General features: G+C 40.6%; 1 protein-coding gene across 1 annotated transcript in view; it reads right to left on the reverse strand.

Moving 5' to 3' along the window:
- LOC123509329 (ubiquitin carboxyl-terminal hydrolase 7-like) overlaps positions 1-8,360 on the reverse strand; it is an 84,789-nt gene extending 76,429 nt beyond the window's left edge. Inside the window, exons 1-2 of the mRNA XM_045263556.1 lie at positions 7,939-8,360; positions 6,573-6,858 (exon numbers count right to left, since the gene is read on the reverse strand). Of these exons, the coding sequence (XP_045119491.1) occupies positions 6,573-6,651 (79 nt within the window). The 5' untranslated portion in view covers positions 6,652-6,858; positions 7,939-8,360. The remainder of the gene's footprint in view (positions 1-6,572; positions 6,859-7,938) is intronic.
- Positions 8,361-15,016: the final 6,656 nt, after the last annotated feature.

Below are 15,016 nucleotides of genomic sequence, written 5' to 3' on the forward strand. Positions count from 1 at the left end.
CACACCACCAAGTTGCCACTAGAACCAAGAACCATGAAAACACCATTCAAGACACCAGTAAACACTAGTAGAACCATGAAAACATCCTCAAAACACCACTACAACCATGAAAACACCCTCAAAATACCAGTACATACAATTACAACCATGAAAACACCTCAGAACACCAGTAAAACCAGTACAACCATGAAAACACCCTCAAAACACCACTACAACCATGAAAACACCCTCAAAATACCAGTACATACAATTACAACCATGAAAACACCTCAGAACTCCAGTGAACACCAGTACACCCATGAAAACACCATCAAAACACCAATATACACCAATACACCCATGAAAACACCCTCAAAACACCACAGAACTCCAGTGAACACCAGTACACCCATGAAAACACCATCAAAACACCAATAGACCAATACACCCAGAGAGAGAGAGAGAGAGACCACCACCAGAGAGAGAGAGAGAGAGAGAGACAAAATATAAATGAAATAAAGTATTGTGTGTGTGTGTGTGTGTGTGTGTGTGTGTGTGTGTGTGTGTGTGTGTGTGTGTGTGTGTGTGTGTGTGTGTGTGTGTGTGTGTGAGAGAGAGAGAGAGAGAGAGAGAGAGAGAGAGAGAGAGAGAGAGAGAGAGAGAGAGAGAGAGAGAGAGAGAGAGAGAGAGAGAGAGAGAGAGAGAGAGAGAGCACTGGGTTGGCTAGGTCAGGTTAGGTTGGACTGGTAAAAAAAAAATAAATAAAAAAAATAAATAAATAAATAAATAAATAAATACATAAGAACCGTCAATTTTGTCAGTGCACACACAAGTACTACGACAAACCCACAGTTCTCACGGCCCCAATTACTTTTACAAGCTATTTTTCTGCATTGGAATAGCAAATTGTTCCTATAATGCTTGAAATTCCCTTTTATCACACTAAATAACTGGCCGTTGTATTTCACAACTTACAAGGCAAATTTCTGGCACACTCTGGAACTCCCTGCCTGCTTCTGTATTTCCACCTTTCTATGACTTCAACTTAATTAAGGAGGGAGATTTCAAGACCCCTTTTCCTCTCACCTCCTACTCTGTCCAACTCACTAATGCAAGGATTAACCAGTACTATTCTTAATCATTCATACCTTTCTCTGGCACACTCTGGAACTCCCTGCCTGCTTCTGTACAGGCAAACCCCACATAATGAATGTTTACGCAACAAATTTTCGCCACAAATGTTTGTTTTCTTATCCTTAAATCTCATAACGAACGCCAAACCTCACAATAACATTTTTATTGGGAAAATTTTGGCCGAGTGTGAAAACGCCACCGAATCACCACCACCACCACCACCACCAGCCACTGCCACATCAGAATTTGATGCGTTCGGATTTTTTTTCTTATTTTATTTCATTTATTTTTTACTCATCCTAAGACCCCGTACAACGAATTTTCACATAACGAACACTTTTTCTGGAGCCTAACCCACTCATTATGCGGGGTTTGCCTGTACTACTATGTGTGCACCGTACTAATAATAGAAGTAATAATAATGATGACATGTATATAGAGACATGTGTAGAGTGGGTTGCTGTCTCTGTCTCTCTGTCTATGTGTCTCTGTATGTCTCTGTCTGTCTCTGTGTCTTTGTCTCTGTGTCTGTGTCTCTGTCTCTGTGTCTCTATCTGTCTCTCCGTCTCTCTGTCTCTGTTTGTCTGTCTCTGTCTCTGTCTCTGTTTATCTCTGTCTCTGTTTGTCTCTGTCTCTGTGTCTGTGTCTCTGTCTCTGTGTCTCTGTCTCTGTTTGTCTCTGTCTGTGTCTGTCTCTGTTTGTCTCTGTATCTGTCTCTGTCTCTGTCTGTCTCTGTTTGTCTCTGTCTCTGTCTCTGCAGAGGAATATATTCCATAATGTTTTGGCAAGACAGCCATCCTCTTTGTAATGACAATAATAAACCAATAATTAGAAGTAATAACACATAATATTCTCATCATTATAGTTGTTGTCATTTATATTGCCATAAATGAATGAATTAATGAGCACATGGGAATGAAATGCATTCTAATTGTATACCAAACTTGCTCCTGTCTGGATTTGCATACCCTTTCCAAATTTAACCCCTTCAGTATTGGGACATTTTCACCTTGAAATTTGTTTTACGATTAGACCATTTCATTCACATTAGGAAGGGTCTATGGAAGTCAGAAGATTAATGGCTAAAGTCTTCACTATTTCAACCCCCACATGAGTTTCTGAAGCTGTATAAAACCAGTAAATAGTAACCAGAATGAATATGGAAACACATCATGGTACTGAAGGGGTTAAGACAGCTATGCATTACATTGCTGAGGCACACTCGGAGGACAATCACACCATGGCGCACACTTTGACAACCTCTGCTTTACTGTTTGCTGCATTCCAAGGCATAGTAATACCTCTAAGGCTATCAACCACTCTCTCAATTCTATCAAACTTCACAAATTACTGCATATTTCAAAACTATTCAGTATTTCCTTTATTTTATGACTCCTACACCCGAAAACTTGAGGGAATTTTCTATGACAGTCAACCACAAGTTTGAAGTCAAATACCTACACTGCATCAAAGGAAACAACTACCTCCCTCCCTCCCTCCCTCCCTAAGGATCTCACAGCACACACACCTCCTCCTTGTGACAACAGCAGCATACCCACCTCTGTATCTAAAGTAGCTGCCTCCTCCTCCTCCTCCTCGCTGACAGATCAAGAACTTCATAGCCATATTTCCAAACAAAAGTGGCCAAAGTGAGATCCTTAACCCCTTGAGTACAATGACGCATTTCCCTATTCATTTTTGCCCAGTGTTTGGTGACTATACAGCTTCAGAAACTTATTGGGGCATTGAAATAGTGCAGACTGTGGCCATTAAACTTGACCCCCTTAGAACCTTCCTAATGCCAGGAAAGTGGTCTAATCATATGCAAACTCAAGGTGAAAGTGTGTCCCAGTATTGAAGGAGCTAAAGAGTACAAGATATTTTTTCAACTAATTCAATACTAAATCAAACAAGATTAGAAAAAAAAAAGTACTTATCACCAGTAAGCTTTTGGGTTATAGCTAGACACTTGGTCTCACACCCAGATTGGAATATGCAGTAGTATGGACCCCTCAAAAAAAGAAACACATAAAGAAGCGGAAGAGACTACAAAAAATGGCTACAAGAATGGTCCCAGAACCTGAAGGGATGACATATGAGGAGAGACTAAAGGCTATGGATCTTCCAACATTGGAGCAGAGAAGGGAGAGAGGGGATCTCATTCAAGTTTATAAATTGATAAATGGAAGGAATCAAGTGGACAATGAGTATCTGATCCTGAGAGAAGAATATGCGTCGAAGCACAAGATCGCATAGTAAGAAGCTGAGAAAGGGAAGATGTGTAAGAGATATTAAAAAGTATAGTTTCCCGCAAAGATGTATTGTGACGTGGAACAGTTTGAATGAAGAAGTAGTGTCTGCAACGAGTGTGCATACTTTTAAAATAAGATTGGATAAGTGTAGATATGGAGACGGGGCCACACCAGCATAAAGCCCAGGCCCTGGAAAATTACTACTAGGTAAATACAACTAGGTAAATACACACACACACACACACACACACACACACACACACACACACACACACACACACACACACACACACACACACACACACACACACACACACACACACACACACACACACACACACACACACACACACACACACACACACACACACAGGCTCCTCGTGGCTCAGTGGTAGAGTGATGCACTTTGAAACTGGCATAAGGGAAGCAGCGAGATGGCAAGATGGCGCGCGCGCGCGCGCACACACACACACACACACACACAAAGATGTGTTGAGACGTGGAACAGTGAAGAAGTGGTGTCGCCAACGAGTGTGCATAGTTTTAAAGAAAAATTGGATAAGTGTAGATATGGAGACGGGGCCACACGAGCATAAAGCCCAGGCCCTGTAAAACTACAACTAGGTAAATACATGCTAAGCTGACCTGCAGAACTCCCTGCCTACTTCTGCATATCCACCTTCCTGTGACTTGACTTTACTTAACCTCTTCAGTACTGGGAAATATTTCTACCAAGAGTCTTGTGCATAATAAGAACAATTTATTTACATTAGAAAGGGTCTATGGAGGTCAGAAGATCAATGGCCAGTCTTCACTCTTTTAACCCAACAAATGTTTCTGAAGCTGTTTAAAATCACCAAATAGTAAGCAGAATGAAAAATTAAAATGCGTTATGACACTGAAGAGGTTAAGAAGGAGGTTTCAAGATACTTATCCCCTTTATTCTGATTCTCTCACACCTGCAAGGACACCGGCACCTCAGTGGGCATTTTTGCTTATTTCACTCTATATTTTTATCTTTTTATGTAGGATGGGAAAAACAGGCCAAGGGCAACATAAGAGAAAATATAAATAAAAGCCCATTTATTTGCAGGATTGGGAGTTAGCAAAAAGAAAGGGATAAATGTCTTGCTCTTTCATGAAGTCGAGTCACAGAAAGATGGAAACACAGAAGCAAGCAGGGAGTTCCAGAGTGTGCCAGAGGAAGGGATGGATGATTGAGAGTACTGGTTAACCCCTTCAGTACCATGACACGTTTCCATATTCATTCTGCTTACTATTTGTTGATTTTATACAGCTTCAGAAACTCATTTAGGGATTAAAACAGTGAAGACTCTAGCTATTAATCTCCTGAACTCCATAAACCCTTCCTAATGTGAATAAAATTGTCTAATCACACTCAAAACTCGTGGTAGAAATGCGTCCCAGTACTGAAGGGGTTAACTCTTGCATTATGTAAAAAAAGGTGGACAGAAAGGGATAAATGAGTTCAGGTCTTAGGGAAGGGGGAAGTACAGAAGCAGGCAGGGAGTTCCAGAGTGTGCCAGAGGAAGGGATGAATGATTGAGAGTACTGGTTGACTCTTGCATTGTATAAAAAAAAAAAAAAAAAAAAAAAAAGTGGACAGAAAGGGATAAATGTCCTGAAACCTCTGTCTTAAATGAGTTCAGGTCTTAGGGAAGAGGGAAGTACAGAAGCAGGCAGGGAGTTCCAGAGTGTGCCAGAGGAAGGGATGAATGAATACCAATACTGGTTAACTCTTGCATTAAACTTCAATTCACATGACACAATCAGGTTTTTAAGGTTATTTTTTGCAGTTCTAGTGACTTTTTAAGAGTGCTTCTTAGGATTCTGCCAACAGATCAACAGAGATAACCTAACTAACCTCATTCTCAACCCAAACCTAACCTAACCTGAGGGCAGGAAAAAACAATTACCCTATCTAATTTGATCTAACCTAACCTAACCTAACCTACCCTATCTAATTTGATCTAACCTAACCTAACCTACCCTATCTAATTTGATCTAATCTAACCTACCCTATCTAATTTGATCTAACCTAACCTAACCTATCTAATTTGATCTAACCTAACCTAACCTAACCTACCCTATCTAATTTGATTTAACCTAACCTAACCTATCTAATTTGATCTAATCTAACCTAACCTAACCTAACCTATCTAATTTGATCTAATCTAACCTAATCTAACCTAACCTAACCTATCTAATTTGATCTAATCTAACCTAACCTATCTAATTTGATCTGATCTAACCTAACCTAACCGAACAGAGCCTAACCAAACCCAACCTCCATCAAAATAAATAAATAAAAAAAAGTTAACTCAATCTAATGTGTTCTAACCTAATGAAACCCAACCTAACCTAATTTACTTCGATCTAATCCAACCCAACCCAACCCAACCCAACCCAACCCAACCCCATGAAAAAAAAGAAAAAAAAGGAAAGAAAAGAAACCTGATTTAATTTACTTTGATCTAACCTAACCTAACCTAACTTAACCCAACCCAAACATATTAAAAAAAAAAAAAAAAAAAGAAACCTAATCTAATTTACTTGAACTTAACTTAACCTAACCTAACCAAACCCCCCCATACATAAAATAAATAAATAAATAAATAGAGACCTTAGCCTAACCTTAACTGGTAAACTGTGGAACTCCCTCCCTGCATCTGTATTTCCGACTTCCTACGACTCGTCTCCTTTTAAGAGGAAGGTGTCAAGGCATTTGCTCACTAATTTTGGCTGACATTTTTCATCTTTGTAGAGAGCCAGCACTCAAGTGGGCCTTATTTTTAATCTTTTCTTTTTTTTTTGCCCTTGGCTGGCCCTCTTCCCTACTTAAAAAAAAATAAATAAAATAAATGAGGGAGGTGTCAAGGCATTTGCTCCCTAATTTTGGCTGACATTTTTCATCTTTGTAGACTCAAGTGGGCCTTATTTTTACTCTTTTCTTCTTTTTGCCCTTGGCTGGCCCTCTCCCCTACTTAAAAAAGTAAATAGACAAATAAAATAAATGAAGGTGTCGAGGCATTTGCTCCTTAATTTTGGTTGACGTTTTTCATCTTTCTAAAGAGCCAGCACTCAAGTGGGCCTTATTTTCACTCTTTTCTTCTTTTTGCCATTGGCTGGCCCTCTTCTCTACTTAAAAATAAATAAAAAAAAACACCTAATGGGCAACACACTCACCCTCCTGCGTGTCCATCAGTTCGAGGAGGTCCTTGTCGGAGGAAGGCGGCGGTGGCTCCTCCTGTGTGATGTGGTTCATGGCGGTGGTGAGGGCGGGAGGGGGGCGAGGCTGTGGTTGAGGGGGGCTGTGTGGGGGCCGGGGAGGGCTCCTCCTCCTGCCCCTCCTCCAGTAGTCTTATTCGACCGTTTGCCGCTGCGGTCACGACTCCCGGGGCAGCCGTTCTTACCAGACACAGGGATCTTGAGTGCGTGTTTGCTTGCTATCCGCCCAATCTCTGCTGGTTACCTGAGAGAGAGAGAGAGAGAGAGAGAGAGAGAGAGAGAGAGAGAGAGAGAGAGAGAGAGAGAGTTACAACGGTTTTCAAGTATTTTATAAACAATGTAGACAGATTAACAATATTTCTGAAGTTAAAAAAAGGTTCCAAGCATTTTTTAACAAGATTTCTTCAGTTACAAGTGTTTTCAAGCACTTTTAAGCAATTTAGTGATAGATTAACAACATTTCTTAAGTTAAAGAGTTTTCAAGCACTTTTTAAGCAATGTAGTGATAGATTAACAATATTTCTTCATTACTAACAGAAGCAGAATTCCTGAGAAGCCAGCTAGTCATCTGTGGCCTTGGGAAACAGTCGTGGTGAGACAGCACAGCATTTGCGACAAAATTAATATATTGTTGCAAACTACAAATCTACTTTGCTCATAAATAAAAGGCTACATCAATTTTTTGGACACCGAAAATGAGGAATATAAGAAAAAAATTTGGTTAGATTTAAGTTCAAGCAGTAGTAGTAGTAGTAGTAGTAGTAGTAGTAGTAGTAGTAGGTAGTAGTGTAACTTAACCTAACTGACCTTTATAATCATCAACACTCAAAAACTACAAATAAAATAGTGATGACTAAATAACAGTAGTAGTAGTAGTAATAGTAACTTTGTTGTGGCAGCTATTGTCAAATTACAGCATGCAATGAAGCCAAGCATAACAGTCCACCACCACCACCACCAGCAGTAGTAGTAGTAGTAGTAGTAGTAGTAGTAGTAGTAGTAGCAGTAGTAATAGTAGTAGTAGCAGTAGTAATAGTAGCGGTAGCAGAAGTAACAGTAGCAGTAGTAGTAGTAAAGGTAGTAAAAGTAGTAGAAACATTAAAACCCGAAGCAGCAGCAGCAGCAGCAGCAGCAGCAGCAGCAGCAGTAGTAGTAGTAGTAGTAATAAGGGTAGTAATAGAAGTAGAAACATTAAAATTGGAATTAACACAAGCAACCTTCAGCCACACCGAAAACTAGAATCAAACCACAGTGAGGCGACAAGAGCAGCACTAACAGGAGGAACAGCACCAGCACCAGAAGTAAGAACAGCAGCAGCACTCACCTCCACCCCCGTCACCAGGGGCAACAAGACCACCATACAGACGCTGAACAAAGGACTTTCCACCTTAATGAAGAACCACCGGGCCTGGCAGCACCCTGGGGGAGTCACGTGCCGTACAGGGGAGGCATAGGTAAGCCGGGGGTCAGCTCAGACCAGGTGTAAACAAGCCAGTCACTCAGGTAACCCACCACTAAGCCATCACCAACTCCCGCTCGACTTCTTCAAAAACACCCCAAACTTTGCCGATTTTGTCCACTTCCCGGGCTTTACAGTCTTCTTGGCCCTTCAGAACCACGGGGTAAATGTCTGTTTTTATTCCCCCGCCAAGGGCACGCTGGGTTATCTCTCCGGTGGTGGATGGCAGGCGTGTTTTGCGAAGCCTCCGTATTACTGGAACAACGGCTCAGCAAAATGGCGCTCGAACTTTGCTCTAAAACACGGTCGATTTTTTTTCGTGACATCCACCGAGTCCCGGGTCTTTTTGAAGGCGCCAGGGGCTTTTTGGGGGTTTAGGAGTGGGTTATATCAGCAGGGGAAGGCGTCTGGGGAAGTGTTACGGGTTGAAATAAGACATGTGGGGGCTCTGGGGGAAACAGGCGTCCCGTCCCGCGAAATTTAAACGTCCCTTCTCACTGTCTAGGCATCGGAACGCCACAAAACCATAAATGTCCCTTCTGATTGTTTTCTCAGAACGCCAGAAAGCTATAAATGTCCATTCTGACTGTCTCGGCATCAGAACGCACGAAATAATGCTCCTTCTGACTGTCTATAGGCATCAGAACGCCAGTAAACCATAAATGTCCCTTAAGAATGTCTCCTCATCAGAACGCCAGGAAACCGTAAATGTTCTCTCTAACTGTCTCGGCATCAGAACGTACGAATAAAATGCTCCTTCGGAATGTCTAGGCATCAGAAAGCCATAAATGTCCCTTCTAAATGTCTAGGCATCAGAACACATGAAAAAAATGTTCTCTCTGACTGTCTCGGCATCAGAACGCACTAAAAAATGTCCCTTCTGACTGTCTCAGCATCAGAACGTAGTACTAAAATATGTTTTCTCTGACTGTCTCGGCATTAGAACACAATAAGGGCAGGGAATCTGCAGCAAGGCCTGTTCTACAAGTGGCAGTCTATGCGGGACACATGTTTCCAAAGAGTCAGCTTGTAGACAGGTGTGCTTTATGAAAAGTGTTGTGTTTTATGTGCTGGGAGTGATCGATTCATAGCGGCAAGAGATAGTTCGCTCCATCACTTCTGACCAGTTGTATATGCAGTCTTCACCACTCTTGAATTGAATGAATTGAAAGCTTTTATAATAAACTTTTATGACAGAAGAGTCCGGCAAGATTATTTTTTTTTCAGGTGCGACTTTGTCTTTGCGACTTTGCCTTTTTTTTTTATGGAATAGGGAAAGCTGGCCAAGAGCAATAAAAATAGAAATTAAAAGGCCCACTTGATTGCCAGTTCCCTGAAAGACTAAGAGAGTTAGCCAAGGATCTGCCGGATCTGGCATACGTGGGATTGCAACTTTGCAACTCTACTTTTAGCCTTACAGTGCGACTTTGCGAAACTTATTTTATTTTCTAAGTGCGACTCTGTTAAATCACAGAGTAGAATCAAGCCCAATAACAGAAACATGCTTTTATAAGATAGAGTAACACATATTTACTATTTTTTTCTCAGTTAAAACACAACGCCGAAATATCTATACATGCCATGCATCCTCCTCCTCCTCCTCCTCCTCCTCCTCGTGATTCATCTCCAGCCGCGGCAATATCTTAAAAAAAAAAAAAAAAAAGCTCTCCTTATGCCTTAAGCTGCTGAAAGTCGTGAAAAATTGTCGGTGTGACTTTGCTAAGTGCGACTTTTTCAAGACGTTTGTGACTTCGAAATTCATGGTGCTGTAAAGTCACGCGCGCACACACACACACACACACACACACACACACACGGCCCGGTAGCTCAGTGGTTAGAGCGCTGGCTTCACAAGCCAGATGACCGGGGTTCGATTCCCCGGCCGGGTGGAGATATTTGGGTGTGTCTCCTTTCACGTGTAGCCCCTGTTCATCTAGCAGTGAGTAGGTACGGGATGTAAATCGAGGAGTTGTGACCTTGTTGTCCCGGTGTGTGGTGTGTGCCTGGTCTCAGACCTATCCTAAGATCGGAAATAATGAGCTCTGAGCTCGTTCCGTAGGGTAACGTCTGGCTGTCTCGTCAGAGACTGCAGCAGATCAAACAGTGAATTACACACACTCTCTCTCTCTCTCTCTCTCTCTCTCTCTCTCTCTCTCTCTCTCTCTCTCTCTCTCTCTCTTATTATTATTATTATTATTATTATTATTATTGTTGTTGTTGTTGTTGTTGTTATTGCCATTGATATTGTTGATGTTTTATCGCCATTATTGTTATCATTAGCGTCGGTGCCGTAACAGTTGATCTGCCTGACAGTTAGATGATTATAAGAATAACGATGTTTTTTTTTTATCTTTTTATTGTAAGAATTCTTAAGGCAAGATGACCTTTCCGTGGTTTTACGTAGATTTCCGTATAAAATTCCTGATTGGTCGTCATTTGCTGGCAATTAGTATATTCAGTTCTACTTTTCTATCAACTGTCAATATATTACTGTTAATTGGAAGAAAATATATGTCCTGTAAGTTGATCAGTGAGTGGAGGACTAGAAATATTTGAAACTATCACAAAAGTCATGAAAACATGCCTTTGCCCAGGGGGTGGGTGGCAAGGTCCATCCTTCTCCTTTGTTGTATTTCATTACTAATGCAACAATGAATATAACAATCAATCATTCTCTCTCTCTCTCTCTCTCTCTCTCTCTCTCTCTCTCTCTCTCTGAAGTACGTACAACTTAATCTGTCACTCCTGAAGCCTTAAAACTGCACTACGTGGCACTGTAGGATTAGATACGCATGGACTGAAGGAAGAAATGCGGTCAATTGAATGGATTTGTATATGGCAAACACAGCAAGGATGACCTAAAGGAAATTGATCCCCGAAGGTCAGCAATCAAGATCTATGACGCGATGAGTTTTAAGTTCATAAAGTTAAATTATGAAAAAGATAAGAACGAATGAGTTTGTTTTCAAATAGAATGGCCGGTGAATGAAATGGTCTGTTGTTGCTGAGTCATTATACACTGACTGGGCTTTAAAATGATTGGACAAATTCATGACTGAAAAATTATATGAAGAAATAAAGAGGCATATCTCACACAGGAATTGTCATATTTAGGGCCGATGGCTTCCTGGAACTTCCCTTACCGTCATATTCTCATGTTCTTAGGGGAATATATGTTGATGTTTCCTTAGTTACCCTTAAAAAGATATCCGCGTTAACATTCTCATATTTGGTAAGGTAAACTATAGTAACTAGTAACACTGGAAACTTAACCCCTTCAGAACTATGACGCTTTTTCCATTAATCTTCTGACCTGCATAGATCCCTCTTAATGTCAATAAAATGGTCTGATCGTAACTATACAAATCTCGAGATAAAAATGTGTCGCAGTATTGAAGGGGTTAAACCATATATAGATGCTACTTAAATCTTAAAATACTACCATATCACCAATGCATGTATCTTCCCTTGAGTTAGTCTTTAGATTGGATGAAAAAAAGTCATTCATGCTTTGTATAAGAGAGATGATAGCTAGGTAATAATAATATAGCTATTGACTGGATCTATATGGGACTGGCCCCGCCGATTAATGAAAACCTTGCATTAATTCTGGCCTGGATCCTTTACTTAAAACCTAAACCGAAAATTTTTCTCATCTCTTCTAAGCAAGCCAGCTTTTATTAAGTTAGGTGGCATTCTAATATCCGAGTCGTCTTCACTTTTATTATATATATATATATATATATATATATATATATATATATATATATATATATATATATATATATATATATATATATATATATATATATATATATAGTACGTCTCCCTCGATCCTTTCATCCCCATCTGCTAACTCTGTCTTCTGTAGTTTATCCCGTTCTTCAGCGAGGTTGGGTTAATTCTGTACAGGGGCCTTATTCAATATACCTCACTGTATGGAATATGCTTCATGTGTATGGGAGGTTCGAATCCATGTGCCCTTTTTAACCCCTTCAGTACTGGAACACACTCTTTACCTTGAGTTTTGTGTGTGATTGGACCATTTTATTGACATTAGGAAGGGCCTATTAAGGTCAGAAGATTAATGGCTACAGTCTTCACTATTTTAATCCCCCACATAAGTTTCTGAATCTGTATAAAATCACCAAATAGTCACCAAAATGAATATGAAAAACGCGTCATGGTACTGAAAGGATTAACCTCGATCGATGCTTAATACTACAGTAGCTAAGAATTTTTTTTAGCTTCTTTTGTGTACGATTAGACAATTTTATTCGCATTAGGAAGAGTCTAAGGAGGTTATGGAGATTAATCACTCTTTTCATCCATCACGTAGCTCGAGTTTCTGAGGCTGTATAGAATTAGCAAATAGTTTAACCAAGCAGAATGAATAGGGAAACACGTCGATCATATGGTACAGATCTCACTTAACCTCCTCAGTACCAGGACGCGTTTTCATATACATTCTGGTCAGTGTTTGGCGATTTTATACAGCTTCAGAAACATATGTTGGGATTGAAATATTAAAGACTCTGGCCATTAATCTTTTGATCTTCATAGACCCATCCTTATGCAAATGAAATCGTCTAATCATACCCAAAAATGAAGTTAAAAACGCGTCTCCGTACTGAAGGGGTTAATTACCTAGGGGCTTAACATAAAGGTATGGGTCGAGCTACAGTAATTAACCTCTTCAGTACCGTGACGCGTTTTCCTATTTATTCTGCTTACTATTTGGATTGAAATAGTGAAAACTGAAGGCATTAATCTTCTGACCTCCATAAACCCTTCCTCCTATCAATAAAATCGTCTAATCGTACACAAATCTAAAGCTAAAAATCCGTTCCAGTACTGAAGGGGTCAAACAAGCAAACACGTGCGTCACAGTTTAAGTGATGACTCGAACGGTGCATAATAAATTATGGGGTTTAAAATACTGATGGTTTATTTACGCTTTCAAGAAATGTTTTTATGATTGTATCGTGAACGTTATTACAGTTTTCAAGAGTATTTTCAGGGTTCCAGTGACTATTTTACAGGCTATATACAGTGAAATATAGCCTGTATTGGTGTCTTTAACCCCTTCAGTACTGGGACACATTTTTACCTTTAGATTTGTGTACGATTAGGCCATTTTATTGACATCAGGAAGGGTCTTTGGAGGTCTGAAGATTAATAGCCACAGTCTTCACTATTTCAATTCCCACATAAGTTTCTGAAGCTGTATAAAATAGTCACCAGAATGAATGTGGAAACACGTCCTGGTACTGAAGGGGTTAAGTGTCTATTGAGTTTGTGCATTAATTAGCAATGTTGTAACCAGTTAGTTAATTGTCTGTCAGTAATGTTTCTTTTCTTTTATGTAAGAGGGGAGGACTGGCCAGGGGCAACAGAAAGATGAGGAATAAAGGCCCACTCAGTTGGCAGTCTCCTCACAGAGCCGATAGCCAAAGGACAGGGACAAATGTCTTGAAACCTCCTTCTTGAATTAACTATGTCAAGTCATAGGAAGTTGGAAATACAGACACAGGTAGGGAGTTCCAGAGTTCATAAGACAAAAGTATGAATGATTGAGGGTACCGGTCAACTCTTGCATTAGATTTAGAGAGTTGGACAGAAGAGGAAGAAGAAGCCCTGTGCAGATAATCCGCAGGAGGAGAGAAGGCATGCTGTTAGCAAGATGAAAAAAAAAGAAAGAAAAAGAATTAGCAAGAAAAAGCGATAAAAGATAGCAAGAGATGCAACATTCCGGTGGTGGGAAAGAGGCTGAACACAGTGAGTTAGAGGAGGGAAATTGATGAGACGAAAAACTTTTGATTCCACCCTACCTAACAGCTCTGTGTTAGTGGAACCCCACAAATATGCGATTACTCCATACATGGGCGGTCGAGGCTCTTGTACAGAGTTAGCAGTTGCGGGGTGATGTGGTGGTGGAGAGGGTTGAGAAAAACTGGCGAAGCCGCCTCAGAACGCCAAACTTCATAGAAGCTGATGATGATGATACGTGACGTTTCCAGTTTAGATTATGAGTAAAGGCCAGACCGAGGATATTCAGCGTAGCAAGGGACAGTTGAGAATGTCACTGAAGAAGAGGAGATCGATAGTTGTCTGGAAGGTTGTGATGAGCTGATAGATGGAGGAATTGAGTTTTTGGGTCATTGAACACTAGTAATTAGTTTTATCTGCCTAAATCAGATATCTTGGAAAGATCTGAAGTCAGGCGTTCTGTGGCGTCCCTGCGTAACTTGCTGACTTCCTGAAGGGTTGCAAGGTCGTCTCTGAAAAAAAAAAAAACGCAGGTATAGGCTCGGGATTTAGGGATGTGCGGTATAGACAATAAAAGTCGGTATAAGTATTACCGATATTCTGTAGCGTGCCGATACAGTCCTTTTCGAGATGAATGATACCAATGTACCGATATTCATATAAAAATACCGGTAATACTGGTATCATTTTCCTTCTTTTGCGTTGAAAGAAAAATCCTTTATCTAACATTTTCAGACAATACAATCACACAAGGTAGTTTTAGGTGACTTTTAAAGGTGCGTCAGTGAACTTACCCTTAAGCTTGTGGGTACATAAGAGAGAGAGAGAGAGAGAGAGAGAGAGAGAGAGAGACCATAGTAGTGTAATATAGTGGTTTCCATACTCGGCTCACAACTGAGAAGGTCTAGGTTCGATTTCCGGGTGAGGCGAGGCAAATGGGCAAGCCTCTTAATGTGTGGCCCCTGTTCACTAAACAGCAAGTAGGTGCGGGGTGTAACTGGAGGGGTTGTGGCCTCGCTTTCCCGGTGTGTGGAGTGTGTTGTGGTCTCAGTCCTACCCGAAGATCGGTCTATATGCTCTGAGCTCACGTTCTCCGTAAAGGCGGTGTCACACTAGCACTTTTTCTGTCTACTTTTTCCGTCGTTTTTCAGAAAATCGACAATATTTTGGCGGC

The sequence above is a fragment of the Portunus trituberculatus genome, chromosome 26 (assembly GCF_017591435.1).
Source record: "Portunus trituberculatus isolate SZX2019 chromosome 26, ASM1759143v1, whole genome shotgun sequence".
In the NCBI taxonomy this organism is placed as follows: Eukaryota; Metazoa; Arthropoda; class Malacostraca; order Decapoda; family Portunidae; genus Portunus; species Portunus trituberculatus.